Source organism: Gymnoscopelus braueri (assembly GCF_963280865.1).
Source record: "Gymnoscopelus braueri genome assembly, chromosome: 11".
Lineage (NCBI taxonomy): Eukaryota > Metazoa > Chordata > Actinopteri > Myctophiformes > Myctophidae > Gymnoscopelus > Gymnoscopelus braueri.
The window spans coordinates 17,487,735-17,505,401 of record NC_137613.1 but is presented as its reverse complement, the minus strand read 5'-3'; the positions used below and the strand labels follow the sequence as shown (position 1 = coordinate 17,505,401).

The following is a 17,667-nucleotide window of genomic DNA, read 5'->3' as shown; positions in this document are numbered from 1 at the left end:
CAGCGTGTGTGTTGTGTAGTGTAGCCAGTAGTGGAAAGTAACTAAGTACAATTTGGAGATAATTTTTACTTTACTGAAGTATTTCCAATGTTCTGTACCGAAGTATTTCCAATGTTCTGTACTTTTACTTCTACACCACTAACAGACTATTTCTGCATTGCAGTATTGATACTTTTACTTAAGTAAGTAAAACATTTGAGTAAGCTACTTTTTCCACCACTGAGTGTCTCTATTTACAATAGAGACAGGAGTTTTTATATTTAGAAACCGCAGATTCAGCGAGTTTGACATAATGTAGGCCTAATGGTAACAGGATAGGTGGGCACCAAGGAAGAAAAGGCACCTCAGTGTTAAATTGGCTATTTTTTCCAAAAAGTTGAAAAACAAAATATTTGGAAAATGTTACTCAAGTGCAGTACTTGAGTAAATGCACTTAGTTACTTACTTTGACCACTGCCTAAACTCAGAGTTTGTCCTCATACTTGACCTCTCCTCACCATTCTCATTTTGGATACCATGTGTTTATTTGATCTGCATGCAGGTTTCACAAATCAAACAGGTTATGCTGTGTACACTATGCAGGCCATTTCTATTTCACTTGGTTGTACATTTAAAACGTTTTACTGAGTTTCAGCTCTGCTCAATTCATAAGGTGTAAAACACCACCACTATTCAGCATTGTGATGCTGAATACAAATTGTGATACATCACACAAACTCATGCAATAATATTAACACTACATTCAAACTATTTAGGCAATTTAAATAATTATGCTGTTTAACTAAGTTTACGTACAGTATTATACAAATACTGGATGTAATTAATTCCTCCCTATGAACAATCCAGTTTCTGTAGATTTAATGATGTAGGAATACATTTTATACATGGTAGCTACAGCCCATGTATAAAATGTATCTGCAGGCAGCCCTACTGTATGTATCTGCAGGCAGATACCCATACATAAGACTGATAGGACTAATATGTGCTGGAAGCGGGGGCCAGGTCCCCCCCCCGCCCCCCTTAATTAGCACATAGACCTATTAAGCCTTTACATGTTCAGCGCTTCATTACTTACGTTTTTTTTGTTCTGATTCACTACTAGGCATTCTGTTCACTGTACAGTAGGTTGTCATTTGCCATACTGTGATTTTGTAACACGTAAAGTAAAATGTGTTAAACAGCAAAATGATGTTAAATACTGTACAACAGGACGTCACTAAATACATATAAATGTATCTATAGAAAAGCCCTCTTTTCTTTTTATTTTAAGAGATGATTTGCATGCATTTTACTAGCCAAGTAGCAAATATAAATATTGCTTAACCTTGGGATGTCTTAAAGTTCCCTGCCAGAGGAGAAGATCTGTGGTAGTGTGTCTTAAAATTTGTATTAAATTTAATATTGCATAGTTGATCCTGATATGTGTTGATATCTCCATGAAAAGCCATGTGTGTCCAGTACACCAGTAACCCCAGCATAAGTCCTTTGGAAGACTAAAATTTAATGAAATGCGTTGTATCAGACCCACAGTTCTTGCATTCACTTGGCCGTAGCTTGGCTGAGTCAGGAGCTGAACAACATGACAGATTAAATGAAAGTGAAAGAAAGCAGAGAAGGGGTTTTCCAGTGTGTCAGTATGGTATGATCTTATGTGTGTTGCTGCCAACTGGTACATTGTTGTGGTGCTGTTTTACCAAACTTCACATGCAGAAATAAATATACTGGGAGGAGTTTGGTACTTTAGTCTTTCATGTTGGGTATTAACCCATTCATTCCGGGGAACACATCTGTGTCATTTTTAGATTTCTTTGGGCTATTCAAAAATAGCAGATCTACAAGCTGATAGTGCGGCACCGAGTGCAGCGATCTTTCAAAAAATAGCAGATCTACAACCTGATAGCTCGGCACTCGGTGCCGCGCTATGAGCCTGTATATCTGCTATTACTTGCTGCTATTACTACAGTGCAATAATAACGTCCTTTGTCTTTTCTTCTTTTTTTTTGGTAAGCGATTCAGATGAAACGTCACTGCCCGCCATTTTGCATCACAGCTTGGCCTGTTGGCTTTGTCGACAGCATGAATTTAGATTCTTTGGGTGCCATTTCGTTGCAGACAGTAGATGTGTTGACAAATAACCATGATGTTGCCTCATCCAACCCTTAAAGTTGTCGATAGGTGGTGGTGGTGGTGATTTCCCATGGTGCTGACTGTCAACCATAGTAGCACCTTTATCATTGCATATCAACCAGGACGTGTGCCAAAAAACATCAATAAAAAGCTATTGTTGAATAGCAGGGGCTTTCCACTGTTGCCATGGAACAACACAAAGCCAATCAAGCCATATTGTCTGAACTCATAAATAACTCTTGAAGAAAGAAAGTATAAGTATGAAATACAGTCAAATCAAAAACAGTGCACTGTTAGACGCTGTGCACACTCAAGTGAGGTGAAGATGTGGCGTCATGTTCTGCATGACACCCCACCTTTGGGATTTAATTTCGACAACGCATCAAGGTATGGCTTTATTTATTACAGTTATCATCAATATTCAGCATAGTAACGAGAAAGCATGTAAAATGAAATGGATACGGTTGTTCAGCGTTGAACAGGATAACAAGCGAAAGTGTTATCTTTTAGATTTGAAGTCAAGTTACACAACACAACTACGGTTTAAGGTAGAATATGCCTATGTGTGCACTTTCTTAAACTCTGTTTAGTTTTGTGCAGACATCTAGTATCACTATTACTGTTTTCCTGTTGCCTAGGCTACTCTACTTCCCTCCTCTCAACTTCTTATAGAGGCACTGTTTAGGGTCTTCTTGATGGAGGACAGACCCCCAAACGTCTAAAAACAGGGACCACTATAAAAGCAAGCCAGTAGTAATATTCAACAATATCAGTGATTATTAGCTGTATCAGTATGAAATACTGTAGGACGGACGGACGGACGGACGGACGGACGGACGGACGCACGCACGCACGCACGCACGCACGCACGCACGCACGCACGCACGCACGCACGCACGCACGCACGCACGCACGCACGCAGGCACGCACGCACGCACGCACACACAGGCAAAAAGCATCCCTGGCCTTTGACCTGGCTAGTGGATATCTAATAAAATCTAACTTCTGTGATATCATTTGTTGCCAGGAAGGAATAGGATTCAGTGTGGCAAGTTTTTATCCACGGGAATACCATAGTGTCAACCTTGGAGACAAAATACATGTGAAGTTGAATAGATCTTAATGAATGACATTCATTAAGTAGTAAAGTCATCAGTAATTATGGATGGACACTATTAGAATATCCATAATAGAAATATTATTAGAATATAATAAGATCAAGTAGATTATTCCTGTGCTCCTTGTGGACACACACACACACACACACACACACACACACACACACACACACACACACACACACACACACACACACACACACACACACACACACACACACACACACACACACACACACACACACACACACACACACACACACACACAATATACCACATGAACACAGATGACACATCTGAATGCATAATGGAAAGGACATAAGATGAATAAAAAGATGCATGAGGTGGAGTTTTCTTTGTTAAATCTAACGTGATAAAAGAGTGTGTTTGGTTTCACTTTCTGGTTGGCAGAATGTTTGGTCTGAAGGGAGCGGTTCACATTTAGCCCACATGGAGAGACAAGACATTCACCACCTCTGCTGAATCCTAGAGACCTTGTTTGTTCACACGCAGGTTTACAAACTAGGATATTTTAAGGCGAGCAGGTGACGGTTAATTTGATGTGTGAAGTGTAGACCGGTGACACCCTACCTCTGTTCACATTATAAATGATATATGCAGCTGATAACTATAGTTTCTTACATGGAGATTAGAGATTATGAGTTTGAGAGTGTATATAAAGATAACATGATACTTTAAAGTAATCAATCTACTGTCTTCATTTATCCAACACAGTGCCAAGTGATTTCCAAACTTGACCATCCACTTCAATTCTGTTGTGATGTGAATGTTATTTATAGAACATAATAGAACTTCAAAAGTTATGACCACTCACCACACAAAGTGTCACATCAGAAGGTTTAACCAAAGATAAAAAAAACATATCTCACCCTGAATGAAAGGATACAGTAGTCCCTATGATGCTTAACAAAGAAAAATGTGAATTTGGCACTATGTAACTTTCCTCTTCTACCCCAGATTTGAAGCCGGTTTCCTGCACTAGTGCTGAACCATCATGTAAATTGTTTTGTCAGATCCTGTGTCTAGGTGAGACATGACCTTTGACACAATCTAAATGTCTCAATAGAAGAGTAGGGAGACACAATACAACCACTCCAATAGTATGTAGTTAATAGTTATATTGTATTACCATACTCTACCATACAGATTGGACAACATTACATTTTATCAATTAAAAAGGTTATATAGTGCTGTCTTAATGTTTAACAATTTAACAATAATGTTAACATTTAGATGACTTGTTTCAAAACAATGATACGTTTTCTAAAGTTTATATGGTCATACTGACTACTCTGACAATATCCATATTTGACACAATCACGGTTGTTTATGTATGATTCTAAAAGAAAGAGGCAGACTGTTAACAGTATTTGGGTCTTTAATAAAAATGAAATTAGCAGTAGGCCTATAAATGAATGCAACAACAATGCAAATCATCTGACCTTCATTTAGTAGACACGTACTGTACTAAGTCTTTAACATATTTGAAGCATTCTTCATTATTTTCAATATGTACAAAAAACTTAAAAGAGATCAAACACATCCCCTCATAACCAATCAATTAACGTTTTTTTTTCTTTTTTTTAAGACAAAAGTTTAAAAACACACAGTGAAAACACAATAGGAAAATAAAATTCAATTATTTACATCATGGGGAAATCAATGTTGAACTCACATTCTTTTTTTGTCCAAATAAGTATTGTGTATGTGTGAGCATACATGCTTGTATGTACATGTTCTATGTTGATGTGCATATGTGTTACAGTGTGTAAACAAAAGTGTACATGTATAAGTGTGTATGTATGTATACAATGAATGAATGAATGAATGAATGAATGAACGAATTACAGTTTTATTTTCGTGTCAGCATTGACAATACACTGAAAAGCATTGTGGTTGTCTATAATTGAACTCACAAATGATTGCCTTTATTTTGAAAGTATAGAATAGAAAAAATAATGTAATTATGTTTTATCTGCAACTGTAATGGATTACTGACCCTTGTTTATAAATGGTTGAATGAATGGTTTATAACCCACTTCTCACAGCATTCATAGAGAGAGAGAGAGATGGTGAGAACGTCTCTACTTGCTCCAGTGGTCTGCAAACCTAAAATGACAAGAATTAACACATGAGAGAGAAAACAAAAATACTAATCAACTGATCATTCAAAAAATCACTTACATTACACATTATATTATCAGTTGGGGGGGGGTGTAAATTCTGTTAAAAATATCATCATTTGATTAATTTAAACAGTTTAACTTTTTTTCTCTTAACTATCAAAGCTGTTACTGTTAAATATTGAGGTTTCCTGGAAACACAGGAAACCTCAGATTAAACCGTTAATCAATACAATTACAACAAATGGATGAGGTGATCATTACATCTAAATAATGCTGCTTGTAATTATAACATACCATTTCTGCTTTATTTCAATAACTCAGTGAGAGAGAGACAGGAAAGGCAGACAGAGTGCAGGGGAATGACACACAGCAAAGCAGCCAGTCAGGAGTTTAACCAGGGGAATGCTGAAGAAGGCATTTTGTGGTATAATGTGCCCAAACCATTCGGCTATCGAGTCGCCCAATTTATAATATTTCTAAGCTCTCGTCCTGGAGTCTCATAGTACAGCTGGCTTTCATTGTAGATTTTGACATGGTCCACTGAGAGCATGCAATGAACTACCTAGAATAGAAACCCCTGGGACAAGAGAGAACCACAACCTAATATTAAAGTGACTTACTATGTGCAAGAAGGTGTCTCTGGATTCAGTTTCATCATGACCTCAGAATCTGTAATGTAAGAAATACATAGTTAGGATACGCCATCAACAGGGGTGTATTGGTATTTGTTTAAGTACCTACTGTATGACACATGCATACACACACACACACACACACGGTTATGTTGTGGTTATGTAACTAGGGTGACAGACGCCCCGGTTTGGCCGGGATTGCCTCGATTTCAAGCTGCGTGTCCCAAGTCCCAACAAATATCTCTAAAGCGTATGTTTACGTATGTAAACCCGGTTGTATGAATGAAAGTGAACCTGTAACCATGTGACAACCTCACGGCACGCCAAGGGGGTGCCATAGCAGATATACAAGCTCATAGCACGGCACTCGGTGCCGCGCTATGAGCTTGTTTATCTGCCGTGAGGTTGTCACATGGTTACAGGTTCACTTGAAATGAAATAAAACACTAATATGTCCCGGTTTTCAGTGGCTGCATAGACGTTTATCATTTTCTGTTCATGTAAACATGCTCACCTAATCAATCAGAAAACATGAACAAATGCATTGCCTGTCTGATTGAAACGCTGAGCTGAGACTGATTTTGTCAATCAGTCGTTTTGATGCCCCACTTCCTTATATAGACGAATCCACAGAGACACACACTGTAGCTGCAGTGTCGCGGTGCGGAGCGGCACCCGCTTGACACCGCAGTTATGATTGCCGCTCTGTGGATTCGTCTATAGAGTTGCTGCCTGGCTACTAATCATCTTCCTAGGTGAGTAGGGTGGGGCAACCTGCATTCCTGCTAATGGCTCATTGGAGGGCACCTGGGCCGGTGTCTTCAGGAGCCTATAAAAGCAGCTCATGTACTGCTATTCCAGAGAGATATCCAGGGAAGACAAACATGCTTCTACCAGCCTCCATACATTCTCCATGTGCCTCTGTTACTTTAGGTTTTGACTTTATTTTCCATCCACACACTATGCAGTACAACATTCCACTCATGCATACATTGACACACACTACTGATTTACTGACTCCACACCACATTGGATTCTTAGCCTTATGTTTTGGGGATTATTTAATAAACACTATAATAATGTAATAACACATATGTTATACCTTTACTTTGGTTTCCCTTCCCCATTATTTGTCATGGCAAGAGCCAGCTATGCCAGTCCCCCTATACTGTATGCCAACGGCTCATTATTCCGACGGTTACTAACCCTATACCAAACCCTAACCGCACGCGGAAGCCACGTAGTCGGAATAATGGGAGTCGGACTTATGATGAAAATATGGTGACAATTGTCTCCAGCAACCCAACAGAGACGTTACATTGACGTTTTTATTTGCTCTTGACGTTCAATTTAAGGATACTCTTTACCCCTCAATGCAATTGTTTGTGTCAGTAATGTTGAATGTACTTTGAGGTTAGTGGATTATCAGACCAGATGAATGTGAAGTGAAAAATAAAGTACTACTTACGAGATGGAGTGGGAGGAGGTGAAGCTGAAATAAAGAGGTAAAGAGATATCACAGTGGTTAGCTCAATATGAATGAAATTATATAATTTGAGAAACAAAAATGTACATCATTCTACTGCCTCACCTGTCTTCTTCTTGTACATGACGACTCCGAGGCCAACGAAGATGGCGATGACAGCCAGAACCACCAAAGCGATGATGATGATGACAGTCATGTTGTCTTTGGGTTTAACTGGAGCAATAAAACACAGAAAACCAGTGGTGTAAAGTAACTAAGTAAATGTACTCAAGCAACAAATTTGAGGAATCTTTAGTTGACTGGAATATTTTAAATTTTCAGTACTTTTACTTCTACTCCACTACCAAAACTTTAGTTACTAGTTACTTTGTAGATCTTTATTATTATTACAAAACACGCATTAACCAATTCTTCCCTATATACTTTGGCTATTTGAAAATAGTCGATCTACAAGCTTGTAGATCTGCTATTTTCAAAAGATCTTTATACATTTTGACTTGTGAACAATGAATATTTTTAATTTTGGTACTTTAAGTACATTTTGACTCTAGTCTAGGCTATTTGACATCTGTGATTGGGTTTTAAGATTATAGTCATGTGATCCAGCCAGTGACCTCTTTGATCGGCTGTAGAAACTTGGTTTAAACTTATATGAGTCATAGATGTATTGGTGTCTGGCTTTACCCACAATTCATAATGCATATGACAGAGTCAGGTTAATAATGATTTGATCTAACTTCTTTGGCAGCACATCCATTCCTCCTTTAGTCCTATAATAACAGTCTTACCCCAGTTGGTCTTGATCAGCTCTCGGTCCAGTGTGTACTTGAAGACCTCTTTGACCCCATAGAGCTCAAACACACACTCGTACTGCTTCCAGTCTTCATGTTTGACTGAGGTCAGGTTCAGGTCAACGCTCATCTGGAAGGTTCCAGACCATGGGGAGGAGCTCTCCATGGTCCACGTTCTCCTGGAGCTCCTCTCCATCTTTAGCCCAGAACATTATGACTCTGTCTGGGTAGAAACCTGTAGCGTGACACCTCACTGGAGAGGATGGAGTCTTCTGGAGGAAAGATACAGAGGGAAGCTCTGAGAGAGAGAGAGAGAGAGAGAGAGAGAGAGAGAGAGAGAGAGAGAGAGAGAGAGAGAGAGAGAGAGAGAGAGAGAGAGAGACAGAGAGAGAGACAGAGAGAGAGACAGAGACAGAGACAGAGACAGAGACAATACATATCCATAGAATATCCAGAGTGACAGACAGTGTGAAAATAAGGGAGATAAAAAAGCAGGGATGAACAAACAGGGAAAAAAAAGAAGCAGAGAGAGAAGAAGAACAATACGATGGAGGGGTGTAAGTCAGAGAGACAAAGAGACAGATATATGACTTGTCCCCTGGAAACCCTTGTCTCTTCATGTTAAGTACAACTCTATCACATCACCATGTATCTGTTCTGTTCTTCTCATAGTAATGTTACTACATCTTAACATATGTATCTAAGTACGCCTCCATCACATCATGTTGTTGTTCCTGTTCTCTGTAGAGTCTTCTTCCCATAGTTCACAAGCTTCTTCAGCTCTTCAATGCACTCACTGGTGAAGTAGTGCTTCAGGTATGCTATGTGAGCTTTTTCTTGATCCCATCTCAGTTTAGTGATGAAACCCTGTGGATTAGGAGTGATCCATGTCTCTGTCTTCAGGTCAAATGAGATGAAGTCCTCTCCATCATAACCAAACTGTTTATAACCATCAGTGTCTCCAGTCTCATCATCCCACTCACAACCATCCATCACCTGGAAGATGTGGACACCTGAGAGACAGACAGACAGACAGACAGACAGACAGACAGACAGACAGACAGACAGACAGACAGACAGACAGACAGACAGACAGACAGACAGACAGACAGACAGACAGACAGACAGACAGACAGACAGACAGACAGACAGACAGACAGACAGACAGACAGACAGACAGACAGACAGACAGTATAATAAGTACCAGACACATCATTCTACTACAGTTCGGTGCCAGTGGTTGATATTCATAACCACTGAGAAACAGACCATCCGTCTACACCCACTGACGTTATTGTGTGGATGGAAGCTACAGGAACACGCACGCAAGCACACACACACACACACACACACACACACACACACACACTAGATAGATTATTCCTGTAGATTATTCCTGTGCTCCTTGTGGGAAATGTGGCCTGTATAGAGCATTACACACACATAAAATATACTACAGGAGCACAGATGACACATCTGAATGCATAATGCAAAAGATGAATAACAAGAAGCATGAGGTGGAGTTTATTAGTTAAATTTAACGTGATAAAAGAGTGTGTATGGTTTCACTTTCTGGTTGGCGGAACGTTCAGTCTAAAGGGAGCGGTTCACATTCAGCCTCATGGAGAGACAAGACATTCACCACGTCTGCTGAATCCTAGAGACGTATCTGTATTTGTTCTCATGCAGGTTTACAAACTAGGATATTTTAAGGCGAGCAGGTGACGGTTAATTTGATGTGTAGACCGGTGACATCCTACCTCTGTTCACATTATAAATGATATATGCAGCTGATAACTACCCAGCAAGCACAATGACGTCATGATGACGTTATGATGACGCCCGGTCATCACCCCGGTGACGTTCAGGACTAGGCCAAATCACAGCCCATATGGGGATGATCTTTACGTCATTTACAGGACGTCATCACCGGGACATCATATGGACATTTGGACAGCAATTTTGGGTGATGAGAAATGTGTTTAGATGACGTCCTGGAAGTGACGTTTTTGTGGTCAGGATTAATTTTGGTTGAAATCAGGTGATATTCTGGGCCAGATCTGACTTGTCTTGGTTTGACTTGATCTAGCCCCAATCGAGACGTCACTGATTGGTCCGGGTCCTGACTGTGCTTGCTGGGTATGGTTTCTTACATGGAGAGATTATGAGTTGGAGAGTGTGAATGAATATAACATGATACTTTTAAAGATTCATCTACTGTCTTCATTTATCCAACACAGTGCCAAGTGATTTCTAAACTTGACCATCCACTTCAACTCTGTTGTGAGGTGAATGTTATTTATAGAACATAATAGAACTTCTACATTTATGATCAGTCACCAGACAAAGTGTTTAACACATCAGAATGTTTAACTGACATCATAAAGACAGAAAACATATCTCACCCTGAGTGAAAGGATACAGTATTCCCTATAATGCTTAACAGAAAACACTTAATGTTTAACAATTTAATAATATAACTATAATGTTAACATTTAGATGACTTGGTGCAAAAACAATGATACATTTTCTAAAGTTTATATATACTGACTACTCTGACAATATCCATATTTGGCACAATTACGGATTAACTTGTTTATTTATGATTCTAAAAGAAAGAGGCAGACTGTTAAAGAGTATTTTTGTCTTTATTAAAAACGAAATTAGCAGTAGGCCATTAAATGAATGTAAAAACAATGCAAATCATCTGGCCTTCATTTAGTAGACACATATCGGTCTTTTAACATATTTGAAGTATTCTTCATTATTGTCAATATGTAAAAAAAAACTTAAAAGAGATCAAACACATCCCCTCATAACCAATCAATTAAAGTTTTTTTCTTTTTTTTAGAGACAAAAGTTTAAAAACACACAGTGAAAACACAATAGGAAAATAGAATTTAAATATTTACATCATGGGGAAATCAATGTTGAACTCACATTCTTTTTTTGTCCAAATAAGTATTGTGTATGTGTGAGCATACATGCTTGTATGTACATGTTCTATGTTGTGTGTGCATATGTGTCCCATAACTTCATAATGACACAAAAACCTCCATCTATTCTATCCTTCTCTTTGAGGATATAAACTGCTTTAGAAAAGGTGTAACGTGGACATCTTGAAATTTTCATAAGGCATTATTAGACATGTCTTGTAAGCCTAATTAGTATTCATAAAGGATTTATAGAAAGCTTAAAAATCTAGATTTAAAAGGTGACTTTAAGTAATCCATGACTGATTACCTACAAAACACTTTAATGACAAAAAGTAGCCCAACTCGATGATACTTTTATCATCTTAAACCAATCAGATGACATTAAATGTGAGTTTATTCTAATTGACAATACACTGAAAAGCATCGTGGTTGTCTATAATATAACTCACAAATGATTGCCTTTATTTTGAAAGTATGAATAATGTAATTATGTTTTATCTGCAACTATAATGGATTACTGACCCTTGTTTATAAAGATGTATGAATGGTTTATAACCCACTTCTCACAGCATTCATAGAGAGAGAGAGAGCGAGAGAGAGATGGAGAGAAAGTCTCTACTTGCTCCAGTCTGTCTGCAAACCTAAAATGACAAGAATTAACACATGAGAGAGAAAACAAAAATACTGATCAACTGATCATTCAAAAAATCACTTACATTAAAACATTATATACATCAGGTGGGGAGGGGGTTATACATTCTGATAAAAAATATCATTTGATTAATTAAAACAGTTTAACTTGTTCTATCTTTTTTTCTCTTAACTATCAAAGCTGTTACTGTTAAATAGTGAGGTTTCCTGGAAACACAGGAAACCTCAGATTAAACCGTTAATCAATAAAATTACAACAAATGGATGAGGTGATCATTACATCTAAATAATGCTGCTTGTAATTATAACATACCATTTCTGCTTTATTTCAATAATGACAGTGAGAGAGAGACAGGAAAGGCAGACAGAGTGCAGAATGACACACAGCAAACAGTCTGGTCAGTCAGGAGTTTAACCAGGGGAATGCTGAAGAGGGCATTTTGTGGTATGTGCCCAAACCATTCGGTAATCGAGTTGCCCAACTTATAATATTTCAAAGCTCTCGTCCTGGAGTTCCATAGTACAGCTGGCTTTCCTTGTAGATTTCGACATGGTCCACTGAGTGCATGAAATGAACTACCTAGAATAGAAACCCCTGAGACAAGAGAGAACCACTACCTAATATTAAAGTGACTTACTATGTGCAAGGAGTCTCTGAGTCTGGATTCAGTTTCATCATGACCTCAGAATCTGTAATGTAAGAAATACAAAGTTAGGATACGCCATCAACAGGGGTGTATTGGTATTTGTTTAAGCACCTACTGTATGACACTTGCATACAAACACACGGTTATGTTGTGGTTATGTAACTAGGGTGACAGACGCCCCAGTTTGGCCGGGATTGTCCCGATTTCAAGCTGCGTGTCCCAACAAATATCTCTAAAACGTATGTTTACGTATGTAAAAACGGGTTTATTTCATTTCAAGTGAACCTGTAACCATGTGACAACCTCATGGCACGCCAAGGGGGTGCCATAGCAGATATACAAGCTCATAGCGCGGCACCCCCTTGGCGTGCCGTGAGGTTGTCACATGGTTACAGGTTCACTTGAAAGGAAATAAAACACTAATATGTCCCAGTTTTCAACATTCACTACAAAATTGTCCCGGTTTTCACCAGTATTAAAATAATTATAGTTGTTTTCAGTGATTGCATAGACATTGATCATGTTCTGTTCATGAAAACATGCTCACCTAACCAATCAGAAAAAATAAACAAATGCATTGCGTGTCTGAATGAAACGCTGAGCTGAGGCTGATGTTGTCAATAAGTCGTTGTGAAGGCCCACTAGTTGCTGCCAGGCTACTAATCATCTTCCTAGGTGAGCAGGGTGGGGCAACCTGCATTCCTGCTAATGGCTCATTGGAGAGCACCTGGGCCGGAGTCTTCAGGAGCCTATAAAAACAGCTCATGTGCTTCCATTTTTGAGAGAAATCCAGGGAAGACAAACCTGCTGTCTTCCACCAGCCTCCATTCATTCTCCATGCGCCTTTGTTACTTTAGGTTTTCACACACTACTGATTTACTGACTCCACATCACATTGGATCCTTAGCCTTATCATGTTTTGCTTCCACATCCCGTTATGCTTTGGCTGCTTTTTGTTAGGGATTATTTAATAAACACTTTGTTATATCTTTACCTTGGTTTCCCTTCCCCATTATTTGTCATGGCAAGAGCCAGCTATGACAGTCACCCTATACTGTATGTAACCACTGTTCCTATGGTGGTAAGTTTACATAGAGCCTACATGTCAACTATAACGGACAGCATGATTAAATGTTAGGCTGACTTTATGAATAGTTTCATCATGTTGAGTCTCAACATCATGATATGATGATGATGAATGTGAAAACATTATTGTGATCTTGCACTTTGACTAATATAATTGACTAAAATAATGGTGACAATTGTCTCCGGCACAACAACAGAGACGTTACATTGACGTTTTTATTTGCTCTGACGTTCAATTTATGGATGATCTTTACTCCTTAATGCAATTGTTTGTGTCAGTAATGTTGAATGTACTTTGGGGTTAGTGGATTATCAGACCAGATGAATGTGAAGTAAAAAATAAAGTACTACTTACGAGATGGAGTGGGAGGAGGTGAAGCTGAAATAAAGAGGTAAAGAGATATCACAGTGGTTAGCTCAGTATGAATGAAATGATATCATTTGAGAAACCAAAAAGTACATCATTCTACTGACGCACCTGTCTTCTTCTTGTACACAACGACTCCGAGGACAACGAGGATGGCGATGACAGCAAGAACCACCACAGCGATGATGATGACCGTCATGTTGTCTTTGGGTTTAACTGGAGCAATAAAACACAGAAAACCAGTGTAACTAAGTACATGTACTCAAGCACCAAGTACAAATTTAAGGAATCTTTACTTGACTGGAATATTTTAAATTTTCAGTACTTTTACTTCTACTCCACAACCAAAACTTTAGTTTCTAGTTACTTTGTAGATCTTTATTATTATTACAAAACACGCATTAACCAATTCTTCCCTATATACTTTGGCTATTTGAAAATAGTCGAGCTTGTAGATCTGCTATTTTCAAAAGATTTTGATACATTTTGACTTGTGAACAATGAGTATATTTTTACTTTTGGTACTTTAAGTACATTTTGATGCCAATACTTTTCTACTTTTACTCAAGGAAATTTAGCATACAGGACTTTTTCTTGTGACCGAGTATTTTTATATTGTGGTATTGATACTTTTACTTAAGTAAAACATGTGAGTACTTTTTCCACCACTGCAGAAAACAGAAATGAAATAGAGGAATTATCTATCTATCTATCTATCTATCTATCTATCTATCTATCTATCTATCTATCTATCTATCTATCTATCTATCTATCTATCTATCTATCTATCTATCTATCTATCTATCTATCTATCTATGGGTAGTTTTATTAAAATCACTGTGTTCAGTAAAGGGGACTCACTCTAATCTAGTCTATATGTTATTTGTGATTGGGTTTTAATATTATAGTCATGTGATCCAGCCAGTGATCTCTTTGATCGGCTGTAAAAATTTGGTTTAAGCTGATCTGAGTCTTAGATGTCTTGGTGTCATTACCCACAATTCATAATGCATATGATGACAGTGTCAGGTTAATAATGATTTCCTAGTGAATTCCTTTGATCTAACGTCTTTGGCAGCACATCCATTCCTCCTTGAGTCCTATAATAACAGTCTTACCCCAGTTGGTCTTGATCAGCTCTCGGTCCAGTGTGTACTTGAAGTCCTCTTTGACCCCATAGAGCTGAAACACACAGTCGTACTGCTTCCAGTCTTCATGTTTGACTGAGGTCAGGTTCAGGTCAACGCTCATCTGGAAGGTTCCATCATGGTTGGGGAGGAGCTCTCCATGGTCCACGTTCTCCTGGAGCTCCTCTCCATCTTTAGCCCAGAACATTATGACTCTGTCTGGGTAGAAACCTGTAGCGTGACACCTCACTGGAGAGGATGGAGTCTTCTGGAGGAAAGATACAGAGGGATGCTCTGAGAGAGAGAGAGAGAGAGAGAGAGAGAGAGAGAGAGAGAGAGAGAGAGAGAGAGAGAGAGAGAGAGAGAGAGAGAGAGAGATTATACATATCCATAGAATATCCAGAGTGACAGACAGTGTGAAAATGATAAAAAAGCAGGGATGAACAAACAGGAAAAAAAGAAACAGAGAGAGAAGAAGAACAATACGATGGAGGGGTGTAAGTCAGAGAGACAAAGAGACAGATATATGACTTGTCCCCTGGAAACCCTTGTCTCTTCATGTTCAGTACAACTCTATCACATCACCATGTATCTGTTCTGTTCTTCTCATAGTAATGTTACTACATCTTAACATATGTATCTAAGTACGCCTCCATCACATCATGTTGTTGTACCTGTTCTCTGTAGAGTCTTCTTCCCATAGTTCACAAACTTCTTCAGCTCTTCAATGCACTCAATGGTCAGGAAGTGCTTCCAGTATGCTGTGAGAGCTTTGTTTTGATCCCATCTCAGTTTAGTGATGAAACCCTGTGGTTTAGGAGTGATCCATGTCTCTGTCTTCAGGTCAAATGAGATGAAGTCCTCTCCATCATAACCATGCTGATAATAACCATCAATGTCTCCAGTCTCATCATCCCACTCACAACCAGCCATCTTCTGGATGATGTGGACACCTGAGAGACAGACAGACAGACAGACAGACAGACAGACAGACAGACAGACAGACAGACAGACAGACAGACAGACAGACAGACAGACAGACAGACAGACAGACAGACAGACAGACAGACAGACAGACAGACAGACAGACAGACAGACAGACAGACAGACAGACAGACAGACAGTATAGTAAATACCTGACACATCATCCTACTATAGTTCGGTGCCAGTGGTTGATATTCTTAACCACTGAGAAACAGACCATCCATCTACACCCATTGACGTTATTGTGTGGATGGAAACTACAGGAACATGCACGCACGCACACACACATATCTCACATATATCTTCATTTTAGAATGTGTTTTTTTAAATCTAAATTTTAGTTAAATACTGTGTGTGGATGAGAGGTTAATTTGGCAAAATATCCAGTGTGTACAGGGCCTAATACTCTGTTTACAGGCTGCTATAGTATAGAATATTGAAGTCCTGATGTCACACCCATGTCCTCTGGGTCACAGAAGTGTTTGTCTCATTATAAATCCCATAAACGTTATTTAAATTGTTTTATCATGTCATATAAGAATTGTGTTCCAAAAATTAAACATGGTTCTGCCAGGTACTGTAGGTGACTCTATGTCATGGGTCTTCAACGGGGGGTCCGGGACCCCTAGGGGGTTCTCAGAGTTACTACAGGGGGGCCACCAAATCTTTGTCTGATAGGAACTTTTTTTGTACATTAATCCCTTGAACCATATTCTGAGGGGAACATTAGCCAAAAATAGCAGATCTACAAGCTCACAGCGCGAGGCGTTGTGAGCTTGTAGATCGGCTATTTTCGGCAAAGAGGTTTGATGTAGGGGAAAAGAGCAGAAAAAGTACACGTTTTCTAAGTATTGAGGGTTTAAGTGGTTAACGGTTTGAAATTACATATTAACATGAATCAGACCAACGCTACACAGTCTATGAAGCTATCTATGAAATCTATGATAAAGTTTAATCTGCAACACTATTTTATGTAGTGAATATGTAGTGGGGGGGGGGGGGGGGTCCCTGCTTCATCTCTCTCTCACATAAGGGGTCCTTGGACTGAAAAACGTTGAGGACCCCTGCTCTATATGTCATTTATAATATTTAGCTATATTTGATCTATATAATACAATTTAAACAACAAATATAAATATATAAAACAATTTAAATCTTGTGAAAATAAACATACCTCCAGTTTGGTTAAAGCGCTGCTTTACAATGTCCATGTTGGGCTTGTACCACTGCTGGAGACCCACAGCCATCCTAGTTTCCCTCTCCCAGTACTGTGGGTCTTCTGTTGTCACCTGGTTCATCCAGTCCTGTTTAGGAACGTATCTCTGTGTGTTGCTGTCATAATACTCTGTCGGAACATCATCAACCATCCCAACAGCCACAAACTCTGGGAAGTTTGGAACTTCAGAGGATCCAGTCTCGAAGTATTTCAGGGTGTGAGACACTGTGAGACAAAATGGAAATATAACAATTGCAATTGAATTGCAATTTTCTTTAATTAATCACAAGTTTATATATATATATATAAAAAATCGTTACAGACAAGAGACCTTCAAACAAATAATGTCTGT

General features: G+C 38.8%; 2 protein-coding genes across 5 annotated transcripts in view; both read right to left on the bottom strand.

Annotated features, from left to right (window-relative positions):
• Positions 1-17,667, bottom strand: part of LOC308096086 (major histocompatibility complex class I-related gene protein-like) — a 73,864-nt gene that overhangs the window by 36,137 nt on the left and 20,060 nt on the right. Inside the window, exons 2-8 of one of the 4 annotated variants that reach the window (XR_013934108.1) lie at positions 17,274-17,540; positions 15,790-16,068; positions 15,107-15,409; positions 14,100-14,204; positions 13,977-14,000; positions 12,527-12,578; positions 11,349-11,878 (exon numbers count right to left, since the gene is read on the bottom strand). Coding sequence is in view for 2 of the 4 variants with exons in the window: in XM_080443365.1 (XP_080299491.1) it covers position 11,878; positions 12,527-12,578; positions 13,977-14,000; positions 14,100-14,204; positions 15,107-15,409; positions 15,790-16,068; positions 17,274-17,540 (1,031 nt within the window). In the remaining 2 variants the exon portion in view is untranslated. Of the gene's footprint in view, positions 1-5,220; positions 5,305-10,936; positions 11,879-12,526; positions 12,579-13,976; positions 14,001-14,099; positions 14,205-15,106; positions 15,410-15,789; positions 16,069-17,273; positions 17,541-17,667 lie in introns of those variants that run through there. The other 3 variants (XM_080443365.1, XM_080443366.1, XR_013934107.1) reach the window with 3 other exon arrangements.
• On the bottom strand, positions 5,242-8,596 carry LOC308096089 (uncharacterized protein). Its single transcript, XM_080443373.1, has 5 exons — positions 8,299-8,596; positions 7,616-7,723; positions 7,493-7,516; positions 6,013-6,061; positions 5,242-5,375 (listed from the first exon to the last, which is right to left on the bottom strand). Coding segments are annotated over exons 1-5 (381 nt in total). The 5' UTR covers positions 8,498-8,596; the 3' UTR covers positions 5,242-5,374.